The sequence below is a fragment of the Tupaia chinensis genome, unplaced genomic scaffold (genome assembly GCF_000334495.1).
Source record: "Tupaia chinensis unplaced genomic scaffold, TupChi_1.0 Scaffold000074_1, whole genome shotgun sequence".
NCBI classification, from domain to species: domain Eukaryota; kingdom Metazoa; phylum Chordata; class Mammalia; order Scandentia; family Tupaiidae; genus Tupaia; species Tupaia belangeri.
This window is the reverse complement of record NW_006159534.1, coordinates 6,551,409-6,570,323: the sequence shown is the minus strand read 5'-3', so window position 1 is coordinate 6,570,323 and position 18,915 is coordinate 6,551,409. Positions and strand designations below refer to the sequence as shown.

The 18,915-nt window shown below is 40.3% G+C and overlaps 1 protein-coding gene across 3 annotated transcripts in view; it reads left to right on the top strand.

The window, feature by feature from the left end:
- DNM3 (dynamin 3) overlaps positions 1-18,915 on the top strand; it is a 662,543-nt gene that overhangs the window by 276,847 nt on the left and 366,781 nt on the right. For 2 of the 3 annotated variants that reach the window (XM_006142350.3, XM_006142351.3), the window contains exon 13: positions 10,478-10,529. In XM_006142350.3, the coding sequence (XP_006142412.1) occupies positions 10,478-10,529 (52 nt within the window). Of the gene's footprint in view, positions 1-10,477; positions 10,530-11,356; positions 11,387-18,915 lie in introns of all 3 variants that reach the window. The other variant, XM_027768010.1, reaches the window with a different exon arrangement.

Sequence of the window (18,915 nt, the reverse complement as noted above, 5' to 3'; positions counted from 1 at the left end):
CCCCACATATGCTTTTTGAATTTTTTTTTTTTGGCTGGGTTACATCCCTTCCCCTCCCCTCCCCCTTCTCTTTTCTTTCTGTCTATCTTTCTAATGATAGATAAGCTACTGTTTATTTCTTCTCCACTAAATTACAATGTCTTCTACCTCACAAGCTGTTGCACCCCAATATTATATTGATTTCCAACTTTTTAAAGGCTTATAATTTTCAAACATAATACTTTTAAACACAGTCTTTTGATATAGTAAAAGTCTCTCTGTAACCAAGGAGGCTGCCTCCATTCCCTAATAGTGAAATAAGACTATGCTGTTTGGAGAGTGAAATAGAAGCATTGATAAACATGCTCTAGAAAGCCAGAAGCTTTGCCAATTTATCATCTAATTAAGCTGCACACCTAAAGTATTTTTTTTTAAAGATGGGTGTGTGTTTAGCTAACAGGTGGCATGGTGGTTAAGGTGCTGGATTCCAACATGGGCAGCTGTAGTTTGAGTTCTGGACCTGGTGGCATGAAAATTATACCAGGAGTGTGCCTGTGGGTGTCCAAAATCCCAGGAGGAGAATGGAAGAGAAGGGATTGCAGCGTGGTCATCCCCCTGGTTGGTGATTTCTCACTTCCCCTCTCACTGTTCCAGTCTCTCTCTGGATAGGATGGGTCTGTTTTTTTCAGCAGTTAGAGTTGTTTTTCCAGAATTTGCCACTGATGGACTTTGGGTTTTGGCAAAGCACTTAGCCTCTCTGTATCTCCGTTTATGGATCTATCAAATGGAGTTATAAATAATCCATGTCATATATACTTTTCAGGATCGTTGGAAGATCAAATTAATAAAGTTAAATGGAAATGCTTTAGAAAACTGGCGTAGCCTGTGAATGTGAGTCTCTCTCTCCACACCCACTCACTCACCCTCCCACACCCACACCACACACACACACACACACACATACACACACACACACACGAATTTGATTACTTGAAATACCATTTTACTTTGTAATGAAATTTATAACGACTTAAGCATGATTGCCACTGGAATATTTCTTAGTTGTTAATATCATTATCTCCAAATGTAATATTTTGACTGAGACTCAGGGTACATTTCATTGTGACATGTGACATGGAGGTAATTATGAAGATGAAGAAATGTTCATTTCAAAATCACTTTGAGGGGTTGTGGTATTTTTTTGTGCCTTTAAAAATTAAAAAAATATGGTTGCAGCTATAAATTTTGAGGCTGGCAGGAATACCGTTTCCATCAAGGAAGAAAAGTCAAAGCCATATTTGAAGACAATTATGTAAGTATTTTTAAGTTCCAAAGACAGAAATGAAGGTCTGGGGTTGAGGAAAATAAGAATTCATTTCATGAGATTTTTAGAGAGTTGCCAAAAGAAAAGGGCCTTCCTCTCATATTTGTAGAATGCTGCCGTACATAGTATTTTACACATGGAAATTTTTCAACTGGGATGATTTTTCGTTCTAAATTTTCATAAAAAGGAAAATAAATGGGTAATATTAGATTAATGTAACATTTATTTTCAGAGTAATGTTCAGGACATCTCAAAATTCTTTCTGTTGTAGAATTTACTCTGCCATGTTGAAAATGTGAAACTTTTCTCTCCCTCTCCCAGTTATTTGTTAAACATGGACCATGAAATATGTACCATGTGTAATGTGGCCAAGCACGCGCTGCTGTAGGCTTGCTTTGGAATTTCCTGACTTCTAAACGCTTGGTCTTTCTACTGTAATATAGTCCACATACCTAACAGTTCAGTATTCCAGAAGAAAACACCAACTTTCTTCATGGCCTGGGGGTTTTCATTTGTCATTCTTCCCTGCTAGAGGTAAAACCCCTCTAAGTGATATATATTTAGCATAACATAACCAAATTCGCTACTTAAGAAAAATAAAAAGTGGTACAACTATCCCTTCATTTGCTGCTTCTCATTCTCAGTAATCCTGCTGTTTCAACACAAGGGCAAGTTTGTTAGCAGAATTGCTTGCGAAGTGAAATTTCAAACTTCTTGTACTCTTCCTCATTGATTTCCTGACACGTTTGCCTTCTGAGCAACTTAAGATTTACGCAGTCCAGTGGTTTAAGAACAAGATGGACTCCAGATACGGGCTCTTGAAGTCTTGTCTCTCTACCACAAGCAGCAGCCCAAGGTCTGTTTGTTTTTGAATTTGCTGAGTAGGTTTCAACACCTGTTTTCTCACAGTTGAAATGATACAGTGTGCAGCTTTCAGGGGTTTTGTTATATGAGTACCATGAAAATTCTATGGGTTGTAACATTCATTATCTCTCTCTCCTGATCCTCTGGAATGCCTCTGTTTCCATTTTACTCAAGGCAGCTCATTTGAACTTTGCCACCAAATTCCAGGGCAATCTTGGTCATTCCCTTTACTTTCTTCTTTTATGTTTCCCCAATACTTCATTTTATTCTAATAGGGCTTCTGATTCCTGTCTTTACATGAGCATATTTTTTCTCCTGTGAATCCAAACTTAGATTCTAAAAATAGAAAAAGTTCCTTCTTTTGACTCATATGCAAATTTAGAAATTGAGTTTGGTTGCTTCCTGAGATCAGTATCAGGTAGAAATCTGGAAATGAGCAACTGAGAGGACATTGTCAGGGACACCTGTTCAAATAAATTATAAATCCCCATGTTCCAAGCACCAATGAAGAGTAAATGGACTTCCACTTTTTCTTTTTAAAGAAATTTTTTGCTATAGAGCAAGTATACTTGTCAGAGAGACAGAGAGACAGACAGAAAGCGAGAAATTATCCCCCAGAGGGGATGACCACACCACAGTCCTTCCTCCTCTCAGGATTTTGGGCATACATGCACACACACCCAGTATGAATTTTAAGTCAGCAGGTCCGGAACTCAAATCACGGTTGAGGGACCAGCAGTCGGCATAATGGCTGTGTCACTGTACTCCCACGTAGTTGGCAGCAGTTCGAGTCTCAAACCAAGTGGCTTAAACTCCCACCAGGCATGTGTGTGTGCATGCCTAAGGTCCCAAGAGGAGAATGGAGAAGGGATTGCGGAGTAGCCATCCCCCCTGTGGGGTGACTATCTTTCTCTCTCTGTCTTTCTGGTGAGCGCACATACCCTATAGTGAAAAGCCTCTCAAAGAAAAAAAAAACAAACAAAAAAACATCTGTGCAGTTGACTATGTGGGAATCCAGCGATGTAACCCTTACGCCATCTGCTAATTCCTCCACTTTTCTTTTTCATCCTCATATTTGTTATTTGAACTTCATCTTCATACTTAAAATGAATCTTAGGAAATGAGTGATCCTTGTTTTGTAGGTTCTCACATTTTATACAGTTTTCTTGGGTAATATTGGGTCAGAAAAGGCACGAGGCATGATACATAGAAAAATATAGGAAAAATGTCATGACTTTTCTGACAACCCAGTATTTAACCTGGGATGTCGGTAAAGATCCTATAGGGGAAATTGACATCATTTGTCTTCCTTTGGACCACACTCTCAGGAGACACTCATAATCTTTCTTGGAATAATAAAAAAGAATATTCTGTAAGAGCTCCTGTACTCCTCAGCGATGTTACACTAAAGAACTTTTTGAGATGATGGAAATACGTTTCTATTCTATACTGTGCTATTCATGTAGTAACCACTCACTATTTAGGGCTCTTGAGCAGTTCAAATGGGGCTCCTGATAAGGATGTGAATTTTTAATTTAATCTAAATTTATTACAATTTTAATTTCATTGCTGCAGCTGGTTACCAGCTCCTCTACTGAACGGGACAGCTCTACAGTGTGGTGAATCCAGCCAATTGGATCCTTGTCAGTAGCCCTGCTCTGCCGACAGCTTGGCGGTGACCTACAGCAGTGGCTGCTGGAAGAGCTTTCTTAGCTGCTGTTAAACAAGCCCTCAGGCTCATGCGTATACAGCCAACCCTTCAAATGCCCTGCCACTAGAGGATGGACCCTTTTCCTTTCCCTGCCACAGTCCTTGGCCTGCATGCTTGCTGTTATAGTATCTTCTGCCTCATGGTTACTGTGGTGAAGTTTCTTCTTCAGAAGCATAGCAGGAGAGGTAGAAGCGCCCCCTGACATATCCTGTGGGATCTGCATTTAAGGGACTTGGTTTCCTTGACCATCTGAGCCCTTTCTGAGTTTACACTTAAAGACTACTTCTCTCTTCTTTCAGTTTTTAGCCTACTATAGTCTAGTTTCTACCATACTACACTGAGGCTGCTTTTCTTCAGGACAAAACAGTTGCTCCAGTGGACACTTCGGAATCCTTCATCTTACACTATTAACTACTCCTTGTTGAAGGGATCTGTTCCTTTGCCTCAGTAACCTTCCATGTGCTCCTGGTTTTCTTCTTCCCGCTCCAGTCACTCCTCGGTTGTCTTCATGAGTTCTTCATCTTCTGATCATGGTTGAAGGATTGTTTTGTATCAGTATTTCCCCCAGAACCTTTTTTCTCACTCTCCCTTGTTTCTGACCGAACTCACCCATTCCAGTGGTTTCAGTGACCAACTTTATCTGATGACTGCGAATGTAGATCTTCACTCCAGAACATTTCCCTGGACTCTATGCCATATTCTGCTGCCTATTGGATATCTCTGCTTGTCTGTCTGAGAGAAGCCTCAACCCAGTAGTTATCTGCTCTTAGAGTTTGCCGTTGTTCCCACTGTCTGGATGGCGCCTCTCAGTTGCTCAAACCAGATACCCAGATGTCATCTTGGTCTCCTTATTCCTCTCTTTTTTGTCTCCCTCTATCTTTTTTTTTCTTTTTTGGAGAGATTTTCGCTATAGGGCGCGTGTGCTCGCCAGACAGACAGAGAGAGACATTAGAGACAGAAAGCGAGAAATCACCCCCCAGGAGGGATAGTCATGCCACAATCCCTTCTCCTCCGTGCTCCTCTCGGGATCTTGGGCACGCACGCACACATGCCCAGCGTGAGTTTTAAGCCACCGGGTCTGGGATGCGAACCACGGTCGACTGCGTGGGAGTCCAGCGACATAGCCATTACGCTAACTGCTGGTTCCCTCCCTCTCTCTTTACTAAGGTCACTCAATTCTGTTGCCACAAGATGTTTGTTTGTTCGTTTTTTAGTTTATTTCTTCCTAGCATCATTGCTACAACTAAAGTTAATCTTCTCTTGGTTCCTACAGTAGTCATCTTGCTTCCTGTCATGTTCTTTCTCATTCCTTCTGGAATTCTGTGACTTTCAGAATAAAGTCTAGGCTCTTGGATATGATTTGTAAGTCCCTGTATAACCTGTTTTCTGCTGACCTCTTCAGCATGTTCTGTTGTCACTATTCCACTGGACCCCACTCCCTAATTCTGGGCTCTAACTGGTCTGACCACTGATAGATCCCTAAATGTACCATAGTTTTGCCTCAGCACATGCTTGTAATATGTCTTTTTTTTTTTTTTAAAAAAAAAAAGGTTTCAACTTCCTATTGGAGGTAAACATTGGTAGTCTAGTTATAAATAACCTTGGTATCAAAATAAGGTTCTATAATTGTTTTTAAAGAAGCTACCAAAATGGAAGTGGTAAGAGAAGTAGGACTGCCAAGATTAATGAGATCCAACGCCAGCCATCAAGAGGCAGACATTGTTGGAGGGGAGTTAGCAACCTGACTGTGACATGAACTTATTTATGTAGGACAGGCACAGACCAAAGGCTTTGGGAGTTCATGGAAAGGAGAGATAACTGGAGGTTTCTAAGAAGGCATTATCCAGAAATGATTCTTGATTGAACTTTGAAGGCTGGGCAGGACTCCAGCGGTCAGAGGGAGTCTGGGCTGGTTGTTTCCTGTCTTCCCTACTTCTGAGTCAATACTGCCCATTTCAGGGAGGTCATTTTTACAAAAACGCTGCTTTGATCATGCCATTTGCTGGCTCAGAAACATTGAATATTTTCTGCTGCCTACAGGGTAACAGCCAAATTCTTCATCACTGGCCCCAACACAGCAGTTATTATACCAGGTGACTTCTAAGGTCATTGACAAGCAATAGTCTATGATTATGTAATTCTGCTGTAATAGTTTTTCTCTCCACAAGTTCCCTACCTGCCTCCTCTTTCTACTTCCTGGCTTTGCTAATACCAGTCTGTTTGCCTCGAATGCAATTGGTTGTCTCCCGCTATTCAAGTTTACCTTTCTTTCAGATTTTCTGCAAAAAAGCTCAAGTGCATCAGACTAAAATAGTATTTCTTATCTGTAAATATCGAGAGCAATTATTGTGTGTAGGATATATCTGAGAACTGGTCACACACTCCCTTGGCACACAGTTGTATTTCTTGAATCTTTTACTATTATGCAGAAGACAAGGATAGAAGGGGATACGCGATAGATGAGCTAAGAGGTAGCATGATGGGATCTTTGTCTTTGAGTGTCTTCTAATGTGCTCCTAGTTTTACAGAAACTTAAGCTTCTTGTCATATACTTTTAGAATCATTATGTCCCGAAGCATAAAACCTAATGAACCTAATTTGGTGTTGTATTTTTGTATTCTGAAAAAGTTTTCTACAGGGACTTGTGTATAATAAGAACTTAAATCATAAGCAACAGTTACGTCTACCCCCCACCTCCAATACCTCTCCCACACCCCTATATTAAAAAAAGTCATGTGGGGTAATTAATTCCCATATTTGAAATAAAGCCTGCTTCATTTTTGCTTTCTATACATCCTCACATACTTCAATCTTGTTAGATCTCTTATTCTTTTTCGTTTGTATTTTGTGTAAGTATCTAATCATTAGGACTAGATGAATGTCAGGCTTCTAATCACAAGCACCATACCACATTCATGCTTCTATCTTCTACAGAGTGGGTACCATACATTTTTTAAAATCAAATGAAAACTTTACACATAGGTATATTTTATAATATTGTACAGATTACAGTACCTATGTCCAAGAACATGTCCGAAAGCTCAAATTAAGTTGCAAGTCTTACATGTTTTCTTGTCAATACATTCTTAAATAAGTAGTACTTTGAAATACTTTTGATTTACTTATCATAGCAGCAGAAAAAAAATTTAGTAAATGATATTTTCTAAGTAGGCATCTCATTTGTTATTAATGAAGTAACTTCAAGCACCTAAATACATATGAACAGTAATATATTTGGATTTGTGTGGCTAGTTGCTGCATAAAGATAATTTTTTTTTTAAGGTTGTTGGGACCAGCAGTTAGTGTAATGGCTATGTCGCTGGACTCCCATGTAGTCGACCGCGGTTCGAGTCCCGGACCTGGTGGCTTAAACTCATGCCGGGCGCGTATGCATGCGTACCCAAGATCCTGAGAGGAGAATGGAGGAGAAGGGATTGTGGCATGACCACCCCCCCTGGGGGGGTGATTTCTTGCTTTCTGTCTCTCTGTCTCTCTCTGTCTGTCTGGCAAGTGCATGTGCCCTATGGCAAAAACCTCTCTGGAAAAAAAAAAAAGTTGTTGCCATAGGATATGTGTGCTCACTGGAGAGAGGCAGAGAGAGGGAGAGTGAGAGTGAGCAATCACCCCAGGGGGATGACCATGTCACAGTCCTTTCTGTTCCATTTTCTTCTTGGGGTTTTGTACACACATGCACACTCACCTGTCATGATTTTTAAGCCGCCAGGTCCAGGACTCAAACTGTGTTCGGCCATGTGGGAGGCCAGCACCTTAACCACACATTACCTGCTGGCCCTAAACTGCTATTATTATCCTTTAGGTGGAAAGTAAAGGTAATTTGGTATTTGTTCTGACTCTAATATTTGAGACTGTCTTACAAAACAAATCTGGTTTTCCCTCTTGCATCTTCTTACAAGGAACAGATCCTAAATATGTGCTATTTTGTAAATAGAAACTGTCCGTAAATATTCTCTTTATCTTATTCAGCTAGCAGTTTCTGAGAGTGCCTTTGCATCTCAAGGAGTCTTGGACCTAAAGGGACCAAGGAATAGCTAGTCCAGTCTCCTCTCCTCTCTGTCTCCATTTCTGTCTGTCTGGTCTGTCTCTTTCTGTCTTAGAGCAAACACATAAACACTTCACAGCTGAGAACTGAAGTCCATTTAGGCCAGACTCTTTGCTGAGTGTGGTACAAGGAGTCATCAACCATCTCCGTGCCTTTTTTTTTTTTTTTTTTTTTTTGGCTATTCAGCTTCTTTTTGCTTACATGACTTTAAGGGATCCTATACACATATACACAATTTTAGGGTCTCCAGTAACTTGTGCAGAAAAAGAAAAAAAAAAAAAGGCCTGTGAATCTATCACAGTTTTGAAGTTATCACCACTAGTCAGTGCTTCATTTAAAACATTTCTTCTGGGGACCAGCAGATGGTGTAATGACTATATTGCGGGGCTCCCATGTAGTCAACCGTGGTTCGAGTACTGGACCTGGTGGCTTAAACTCACACCGGGCACGTGTACGTGCATGCCCAAGATTCTGAGAGGAGAATGGAGGAGAAGGGATTGTGGTGTGGCCATCCTCCCTTGGAGGGGTGATTTCTCAGTTTCTGTCTCTCTCTTTCTGGCGAGTGCACGCACCCTGTAGCAAAAACCTCTCCAAAAAGAAAAAAAAAAAATTCTTCTGAAAGAAGTTACTAAAGCACACTTATGGTGCTTGGAAGAGGTAATCATAACCCATGAAGATGTCACGATCACATTGTAATAGCAGTTTTGTCATTTACTCCAAGAAGAGAGGAAAACCTTGGAGGGCTTTTGAGGGACAGAGTAGCATAGTCTTTAAATGTGTGGGCTCTAGGGTTAAGTTATTGGGAGTCATATCTGGCCCTTCACTCTCTGTGGTCCTATGTAAAATGGGGTTATAATGGCATGAATCTCATTCCCCTTTCCATTAAACAGAATTTGTTGAGGCCAACTCGGGTAGATCTTTTATTGGCCGTGGGCATGTAGCAATGAGCAAAACAGACACCAACCCTAATCACAGGGAGCTTGTATTTTTTTTTAAGGGTGGAAGGTAGAAGAATGGGGCAGGGTGCAGGAGAAAATGATTATAGACATAAGAATGCATAGAAACGAGGGGAATGGGCTGTGGAATGGTGTACCACAGCAAAGTGAAAAGTGTCATTGACAGGTCAACATGTGCTTCCAAGAAGCAACTAGTATACTGTTATTGAATGTGTATAACATAATATGTTCCACATTGAAGATGAATATGTGTATATCTGTGATTTGGTAGTTCTACCCTATATGCATATTTTGAAGGTCATACTATACCTCACAAAAATAAACTGTATGGTGAATATGAAGATGAAAATGCCACAGAGAAAACAGAGCTGTAAAGGATGAGAGTCCTGGGATAAGGGGAAGGATACAATTTTCAATAGGATGGTCAGGGGAAGCCTTACTGAAAAGATAAATTTGAGCAAAGACTTGAAGGAGACATTGGGACCTATATATGTATATTAAACCATATTCTAGGCATTCGGGTAGCGTAAGAGGCTCTGAGCTGAGAGAATAGAGGCCATTATGGATGGAATCCTCCAGTGTATGAAGTGTAGGAGGTGCATCCCACCTTCTGTGCTGAGAATAGACTTTAGGGGGACAGGTGTGGAAACAAGACAGGGAATAAATCATTGAAGTAGTCCAGGTAAGGGACGAGGAAGTGGCTTGGACCAAGAGGGTAACAATGAAAGTTAAAGAGGTGGTTGAACTTTAAATACATGGTAAAAATGTAGAGTCAGCAGCATTTGTCAATGATCAGCTATGTGACATGAAAGAGTAGTTGAGAATTTTTGAGCACATGGAAATTTGGTATGAACTTGATGCTAATTAAGAATGGAGGGGGTTTTAGAAGGATGTCAGGAGTTTAGCTTTGACATGGGAAGTGTGAGCCGCCCATCAGACACTCAAGTGAGATGTTGAGTTTCCAGAACCATGTGTGAGTCCAGAGTTGGAAGACTGACCCAAGCTAGAGCTGGCTATGGAAATTGTCAGGTGCAGTGGACTTCAGAGCAATAAGATTGAATAATATCGCAGAATGTAGGATGTGGGGTTATTCTACTTGATACCACCACTTATTAGCTGAGTGGCTTTGGGAAAATCACTTAACTTCTCCATGACTCAGTTTCCCCATCTGTATAACAAGAAGAATAATAGTAACTATGGGGGTGTTGTGAGAATGAAAACCTGAAACATCTGTAAAGCACTTAAATGTGTATAATTGATATACATTGACTTAATTTTCATTGCAGCTATTTTGTGTACCTGTGGCCTATCACAGATGCACCTGCCCTTTCTGTTCTTCACGTAGTCAGTGCAGCTTTTCTTCCTGTAGTGTTACATTTTTAGTTTGTGATTGTTGATTGCTGCTAGAAGTCCCACAGAGTTAATTTTGCTTCCAGATTTAAACTGACCTAGATTTTTGATATTCGTTCTGCCTAGGTTGATTTTTTTTTAAAGCCTGTATATATTTTCCTATCAGTTACTTGTTCAGAAAAAAAAAAAATCATGTAAAACTCTTCAGTACTGCTTTCCTTTGCTTTTCTCAGTGCTCAGCAGAGGAGCAGTCAGGTTCACAAGAAAACTACAATTGGAAATCAGGTAGGAATTCTGTAAGAGACTCAGTGCATGCATGTCCCAAAGAATGTGAACTAAATTGCCTGGTTGACTTTTTTTTTTTTTTAAAGCGCAAATTAATTATGTGCAAATTTTGCTTGCTATGCAGCTTTTTGTTTTGTTTTTGCTTTGAAAGTTTTTGGAGTGATCACATTTCTTTTGGGCTATTTTATGCAGTTAACTACATCAATTTATTTGAAATAACTTTCCTGCTACTTGCTTTGCATTTAAAATTTGATCCTTTGTGTCCTATATTGCTTGCTTACATTACCCCTAAATGTAACGTAACATCGAATCTGTGTGTCAGGTCCAGGTTAAAGCACGGTGAGTAGTTGCATGAGCTTTGTGGGGCTGCTGACTAGTTCACACATTTGCACAGCTTGGTAACAGTGAAGGGACAGTTCATAAAGAAGGCAGTTGTTGGATGTAATCTCTGCCACACCAAATTCTTGTTGGTTAACGAAGGTGTTCATTCCTAAGAAGATCTGATCTTTTGAGTTTTGGGGCTGACCAGCTGTCTCTGACTAATAGCGCTCTGCAGAGATTGTATTAACTCCGACAGTTTGCTGTTTCTTTTATGTTTTATGTGATAATGAATATTTGCATTGTTATTTCTTTTCAAGTCAAAACAATGATGATTTTGTAGTTTTTTTTTTTTTTTTTAATTCAGAGGTACAACTATTGAACAAATTGAAACCTCGGCTCTAGATTTTTTTTTTCCATTGTTTTGAAAGGAGAAGAGGTAATAACAGACTTTATTTTAAAAACTTTTTTTTTTCTGAACTAAAGCATATAATTCTTTGCTATTTCAGGGAACCAATCTTCCGCCTTCAAGGCAAATTGTACGAGCTAAGTTCTGTAAGCTTTACTGTTGCTTTCTCATTTAGCTTCCCAAGGGCACAGTTTGTCTTTAACTGATTAACTCAACTAGCGCTTGCTACTAATTTTTTAAAACTTAGGTTGTCTTGTCCATAACACCCTATCATTGAAATAAAAATCCTCTTAAGAGGGTTCATCCCTTCACTGCTAATAACTTGCTGTGATTGAAAAGTATGAACTAGTAAACTCTAAAATGCTATAAAATAATAAACTCTTAACCCTGTGGGTGCTTTGATATTTCTCTAATTTTAATGGGCCTTAAAATAATTAAAATTATTAATGATCTTCATCTCTGTCCTTTTATCCTATGTTGTTATGAGGTGTAAGCCTTTCTTTTCCTCTTGTATAATAATATCTCCAGTAAATGTATTGATAGATGATGCCTCTAAAAGGTGGGTGAATATTGAACATCTGATTTTCTTATATTTGTTCATCAGCCTAATTTCAATTATTTGTATTTATTTTTTAAAAATAATAAAATCAGGGAACCAACAGCATAATAGCTATGTCGCTGGACTCCCACGTAGTTGACCGTGGTTCGCGTCCCGAACCCGGTGGCTTAAATCTCACGCTGGGCGCATGTGCGTGCGTGCCCAAGATCCTGAGAGGAGAATGGAGGAGAAGGGATTGCGACGTGACCATCACCCCTGGGGGGTGATTTCTCGCTTTCTGTCTCTAATATCTCTCTCGGTCTGTCTGGGGAGTGCACACGCCCTATAGCAAAAATCTCTCCAAAAAATAAATTAATTAAATAAAATCAAAGTTGAAATTGCATTGACTGATATTGTATATAGTTATAGAGTTAATCTTTTAAAACCAGATACAATATATTATGAAGTGTAAATACACTATTAAATGACTACATAAGCATTTAGGAGGAAAACTACACTCTCATTTCTACTCTAAATGAAGCAGACTTATCCTTCCCATTATGCAGAAGCTGAGAATGAGATTGGAACATGGGTTAATTATTTGACCATGGTATTTTAGACAATCCAAACTTTAGAGCTAGACATTCCTGGGTTCAGGAATGAATGTCTGCCACTTAAAAGCCATGTGGTCTTAGACAAATTGATCCTGAGTTTGCTTAATTATATGAGGAAAGAACAGAAAAATCTCTCTGCAGGGTGACTGTGAGAATCAGATGTGATATGGATAATGAGGTTTGTGTTGAGTACAAAATAAGTACCCATCAAGAGACCTTGTTTCCAGGAGGTAAGTGCTGCTTTGTGGACCTTTAGGGAGAAAAAATAGTAAGGATTAAGATTGTTCAAGTTATAAAATGTAAACAATAAAACGCTTGAGAAAATTAGAAAGTTTAGCCAGTTTTGTTGCCTGTAGTGCCCGGTTTATGACTAGGTGTGGTATGAAGGATTTGCTTACTAAGGTTTTGTCCTGGTCAGAAGCGTTGCTAGCTCATAAAGTAAATGCATATAAAGAAAAAAGCAATAATGGCATAAATGCATACTTTAAATCAGACGTAGAAGGAAATAGGAACATCTTTCAATAGTATTTCTTCAAAATCAGACTAATTGTGCTTCTATGGCTTGACTTTTGCTGAGTACTTCAAAGCCCATGAATTATGGAAGTTTTTAGGTATTTCTGTGGGGCTGGAGACAGCACCCTATAATCAAACACATTTTTTTTTTTTTTGAGAGGGGGCTATAGGACATGTGTGCTTGCCAGAATGAGAGAGGGAGAGATAGTGAGAATTCACCTCCCCTCCCCAGTAGAATGGCCACAGTGCAGTCCCTTCTCCATTCTCCTCTTGGGATTTTGGGCATGCACACTCACACACCCAGTGTGATTTTCAAGCTGCCAGGTCTGGAACTTGAACCACACAGCCAGCCATATGGGATCCAGCACTTTAATCACCATGCTACCTGCTGGCCCAAACACATTCTGTCAATATTTTTATAATGAAATAAATGAATAGGTACACCAAGTAGACTTAAATGAAAGATACAAATCCTCTCATAATAGCTCAGGTTTTGCTGTCAAGTTTGTGAAAGAAATAAAACAGCTTTTGATTTACAAGTAAGGAATTATGAACCTGAATATTTCCCAGAATAAAATCCAATCATTTTTACATAACACAATATGTTTTAAGAGGTCCTTTATAGTTTTTCCTGCTTAGCAGAAATGAACCATGACTTGGAGTTGTTTTCTTTTTTCTTTTTTTGAGAGTGATTTTTGCTATGGGGGGTGCATGTGCTTGCCAGAGAGAGAGAGAAAGAGAGACAGACAGACAGAATTCAACAAATCACCCTCCGGAGGGAATGGCGACATCACAGTCCTTTCTCCTCCATTCTCCTCTCAGGATTTTGGACATGCATGCACATGTGCCCGGTATAAATTTCAAGTCACCAGGTCCAGGACTTGAACCATGATCAGCCATGTGGGAGTCCAAGGACGTAACCACTATGCCATCTGTTGTTGTTTTCCTTTATGAACCTGATTATCTAATGTTGATTTTAGCTTGTATACAGACAGTTTGGGCTATCAGGAGGTTCATCGCCTCAGAGTCCTGGAGCCCAGCCTTCAACTGGTGCAGGGCTTTTATGATTGGTGGGGCTGAAATACCCTAGTGAGTGGGTCATCTATTTTGCCATCTTCATAGGGTTCCGATTGTAAGAAATTACTGTGCAGCATTTGTTCTGAAATATTTTAGAAACATTTAAGGAAAGCAAAACTCCTCTTTAAAGTCTAAATCCTATTTGTTTTTGTCTGTCTAGAAATTTCAGTAGTTTCACAATTTGATGTCAATAAATGTATGAAAAATATATGAGCACATGATTCACCTAAAGTTGGACTGCTCAAAAATTTACACTTCATACATCCTTTCACTCATCAAGCATGCATGCAAAACCTGCATGTGCCCAAATTGTGGTGGGTATTTAGAGAAGCATGATGTCCAGCTTTAGGAAGCTCACAGCCAGGGGGAAATGGTGGTAAATAAGAAAATTGAAATCAGCCTCTTTTTCCAGGGCTAGTTCCTTTGAATCCTTCAGGTATTACTGAAACATCACTTCTGCAAGAGGTTGGCCCTCACCATGAGAGTCACACTCCTTCCCTAATGGCTTGTGCTATCTGTTAACCATTTATTATTTAAAATGACCTTATTTATTAGGAAGGGTAGCTTTGTGGAATGTGAGTCATCATGGGAGACTGGAGTAAAAATGTCCACAGAAAGTGGACATAATGTGTCTCTAGTTCAGAAGAGACAGTAACTATTTATTCCAAAGATATTAGAAAGTGATAGATGAATTTCTAGTAGGAAATTGCATGTAGGTCAGGATGTCAGTCATGTGGCACGGTTGGGAAAAGTAAAACTGGTATATCGAAATTTGGAGGAAGTTCCTGAAGTAATTCAGGTGAAAAAAAAATTACAAATGTTGGCAGCAAGAGGTATATAAGAGAAGGATGGTTTAAAAAGATATTTAGCAGGGTTGACCTTATAATGTAGTGGTCAAGGGACCTAGATCCCAGATGGCTGACTGCAGTTTGAATCCCAGCCCCAGAGACTTGAAAATTTTGCCAGGCGTGTATGTGTGCCCCAAATCCTGATGGGATGGAGAAATAGAGAAGACTTTGCAATGTGACCATACCCCTTTAAGGGGCTCTTTCTCCCTCCCTCTCTCTCTCTCTCTCTCTCTTTTTTTTTTTTTTGAGAGAGAGAGAGAGAGGTTTTGCTATAAGGCACATGTGCTCAGCAGAGAAACAGAGACAGAAAACAAGAAATCATTCCCTAGGGGAATGGCCACCCTGCAATTCCTTCTCCTCTTGGGATTTTGGGCACACATGTACATGCGTCTGGTGTGAGTTTTAAGCCACCTGGTCTGGGACTTGAACCATGGTTGGCCACATGGGAATCCAATGACATAGCCATTACACTATCTGCTGGTTTTTCCCCCTCTCTCTTTCTCTGGTAAACACATATGCCGTCTGGCAATAAATAATAAAGAAATGAAAATAGAACTAGAGAATTACAAGTAGTCATTTGGGAGTAAAGTCATCCTCCCAGATATGCTGACAAGGCAGGCAGTGCAGGGAAGGAAGAGTGGATGGCAGGGAAGGAGGGACAAGAAGGTGCTGATTTCAATTTTGGATATGTCTGTGCCTGTAGGAGACATCACAAGAGTTTGAGGTTCAGGACTTACATGGATTGGAGATACAGGTTTGCAATGGTCAATGTTCACATGGTAGCAGAGACCATGAATTAAATGAGATTATCTCTGAAGGATGAGTACATTAAGGGAAATAAGTATAAGATTTAGAGGATGATGGAAGGAGAAAAACTGAAATAGAATAACAGACTGAAAAGGAATCTAAGAAGTGATGAGAGAGGAAGGAAACTTTGGAAAGTAGTAGAATAAAAGCTAAAGGAAGAGAGCACGTGAAGGATGGAATGTTCAGTAGTGGTCAATGTTTCTGGGAGCTCAAGAGGCTTAGGGGAAGTTGTCACATAGCGGGACCATGGAAGGTCCTATACATGGAAGGTCCTGTGCAGTGTTGGACTGAAGTTGGGACTCCAGTGATATGAATTACTCTTATACTTTACAAGTTGGAAGTTATCATAATGCTGAGAACACAGACAGCTGAACTGATATCCTGAGGTGGGGTTTTTCTAGGGAGAGAGCATTACGAGGGCAAGAAAGAAGAATTAAAAGTTTTGGAGACAGGTTTAGATAAAGAACTCTCAAATCTGATAGGATCAATGTGTTAATCAGGATTGGTCAACCAACGAGCCTTTCCATGATTTCAGTAGCTTAGTAGTATGAGAGTTCAATTCACCCTGCTATACCAGTCCAATGAAGGCTTTCACGAGAGGGCATCCTGTTTCACGTGGTCAGTAATGGGCTGGCTTGTGGTGTCCTCTTCAATCTTCCATAGATGTGAAGAAGTGGCCTGAATGAGGGAGGACCTCCCTGTAAGTGGCATACATCATTTCTATTTACATTCCTTGGACAAAACTCGGGCATTTTGGCCTACCTAACTGCAAGGAAAATATAATCCAAGCTTGTGTCCAAGGAGGAAAAAAGACAAAAGATGATACTGACTAAAATGGAAAGGAAACAGACAAGCCAGGGCACTGGAGGTTTTACTGAAAGCAGAGAAAAAGCATACCAGTATTAAGGGACAGAAGTGATGAGTTGGGAGGTTGAAGTCAACAAATGGGATGTTGCATTTGAAGGCTTGAGAGGCCAGAGAATGCCCCCTGAAAGCAAGGTGTTCGATGGAATAAGAGAACAGATGCTGAAGGAGGGCACAGGAAGCAATTGCTACACATATTTCGGAACACCGTCTCTAGAAGGTTTGGAAATGGAATGGAAATGAGGGTGAAATTTCCTGGGTTTGGTGTATTTAGGGCCAGGATTGGTGTGGCACACACATGACTAATAATACTTTCCTTTAGGCTCAACAGTTCAGGGCGGGCAGGGACTGCTGACATGTCCCCTGGCCCAGATGGTGTGTAGTTCAGCCGTGTTACTAGGAAGGCTTGGGCAGAGGGTAGAGCAGGTGTTGGCACAAGCCTGGGTCTCAGGGTACCTCCTGGTTCCAGGCTCATGTCTGTTTTGTTTGCTATTAACATGCCCACCATTGCTCTAACTTTAGATTGGAGTATAAAATGTGGCTTTGTCAAGCCTACAAGTCTCCAAGTAACTGCATTATCAACCTTTTATATTGTAGGCTGTAAGCAGAAAAGACCTTTTTAGATGTAGGCATAGGAAGAGGGTTTTATCCTTTTTCTACTTTCTAAAAGCCAGTTTCAGTAGACAGTAGTCTCTTTTCTGTAGACCCTCTCATGGGTCTCAAAAAACAGCCAATATACATCAACATCCTGAAATTTTCCTACCAAGTCCCCTAATTCTTCAACCTCTGTGGGTATGAGAGGGTCCTTAAAAAGTTAATGTCAAATAAGATTTATGAAAAAAAAAAAAAAAAACAAAAAACCAAACTATGCATGGATCTCCAAAAAAAGTTTATTTATTTATTTATTTTTTGCACCCAAATAAACTTATTCTATAGCTTTATTTACCACAAACTTTTTGAAATTTCCTCATTCATAGTTGGAGTTCAGTGTTAAATGAGGTGAGAGTTTAATATTTGTTCTGTATCTTTTAAATCAAAGTTTTATTTGGAATAGCACTTAACATAAACTGTGTTTCTTTTTTTTTTTCCCAGAAAATACACAGATGCATTTACTATATTTTCACAGTTTGAATTGCATTATTTTTTAAAGTTTTAATGATTTTTATTTATTTCTTTTTTTCATGGGCAGAGGAGAGAGACAGACAACACCCTCAACAGGGTTTTAATGCTGCAGTCCCCCCCCCCCCCCACCCCGGCCCCCCCTGCCCCCCCCCCCCCAAGACCTCCGTCAGCCCTGGGACATGCACAAACATGTCCACTGTACTCAGAGAGGTCTCTGTACTTGGACCAAGTACCTTCCTATGTGACATTGCTTTGAACAGGGACCAAAATATGGTATAGCAGTTATGTTGCTGAACTCCCTCATGGCTGGCCACAGTTTGAGTCCTGGACCAGCCCAGTGACTTGAAACACGCTGGCCATGTGCATGCATGCCCAAGATCCTGAGAAGAGAGTGGAGAAGGGATTGCGGTGTGGTCAACCCCCTCCTTGGGTGTGATTTCTCACTTACCCTTTTGCTGTCTCTGTCTCTGTCTGTCTCTCTCTCTGGCAAGCACAGCTGCCCTAAAGCAAAAACCTCTAAAAAACAAAGATTGCCTTGAGTATTGTATTTTTACACTCCGCTACCATCATCTGGCTCCTATCTGAGTTGTATCTTAATTGACTAGAGTGAAAAGAAAATTATATTTATCCAAAATTATTTTGAAAATCCCTCCAGTAGACAGCATCTCACCCTGCACCTCTGCTGTGGCTTCCCTTGGGCAGTGGAAGCCTGGTCTTGTGTCACCAGGAGAAAAACCTGCTTGTTGAACAAAAGGCTCCCTCCTCCTGCCTCTGTCTTGTTCTTCTTCCCTGGCATGTTTTTCCACTCCCTGTTTCCCTCTCCTTCTCTGTCTGTCTCCTTTGTGCTCTTTGCCTCTCTTTTTCTGCAAGTGTTTGAGTTTAAGTAAGCTAAATGCCTGTATGGTTTGAATTTCCAGGAATTTTCACTTTCATTTTAACATTTTAATTTTAGCATCTTCCCCCAGAGGAGCTAGTATTTCATTAACTACTGTCATTTCAGACCCGAACATTCTCCCGAATTAACGAATGGCATTTTCATGTCTTCTGTCCGTGACTGTTTTCTGTGTTTATGGACACTGGGATTGTGTAGGTGCCTTGGTCCTGGGTGAGAAGTTCTCACTGTTGTACTGGCACCTCCTCATCTTGGTTAAAAAGCTTCTGCTTTATTTCCACACAGCCACTAGGGTGGCGGAGGGCTCCTTGTGGGTTTCCATTTCAGGCAACACTGAAAGTTGCTGGTGACCTCCCCCTCTGGGCAGGTCCATTGCAGGCCAAA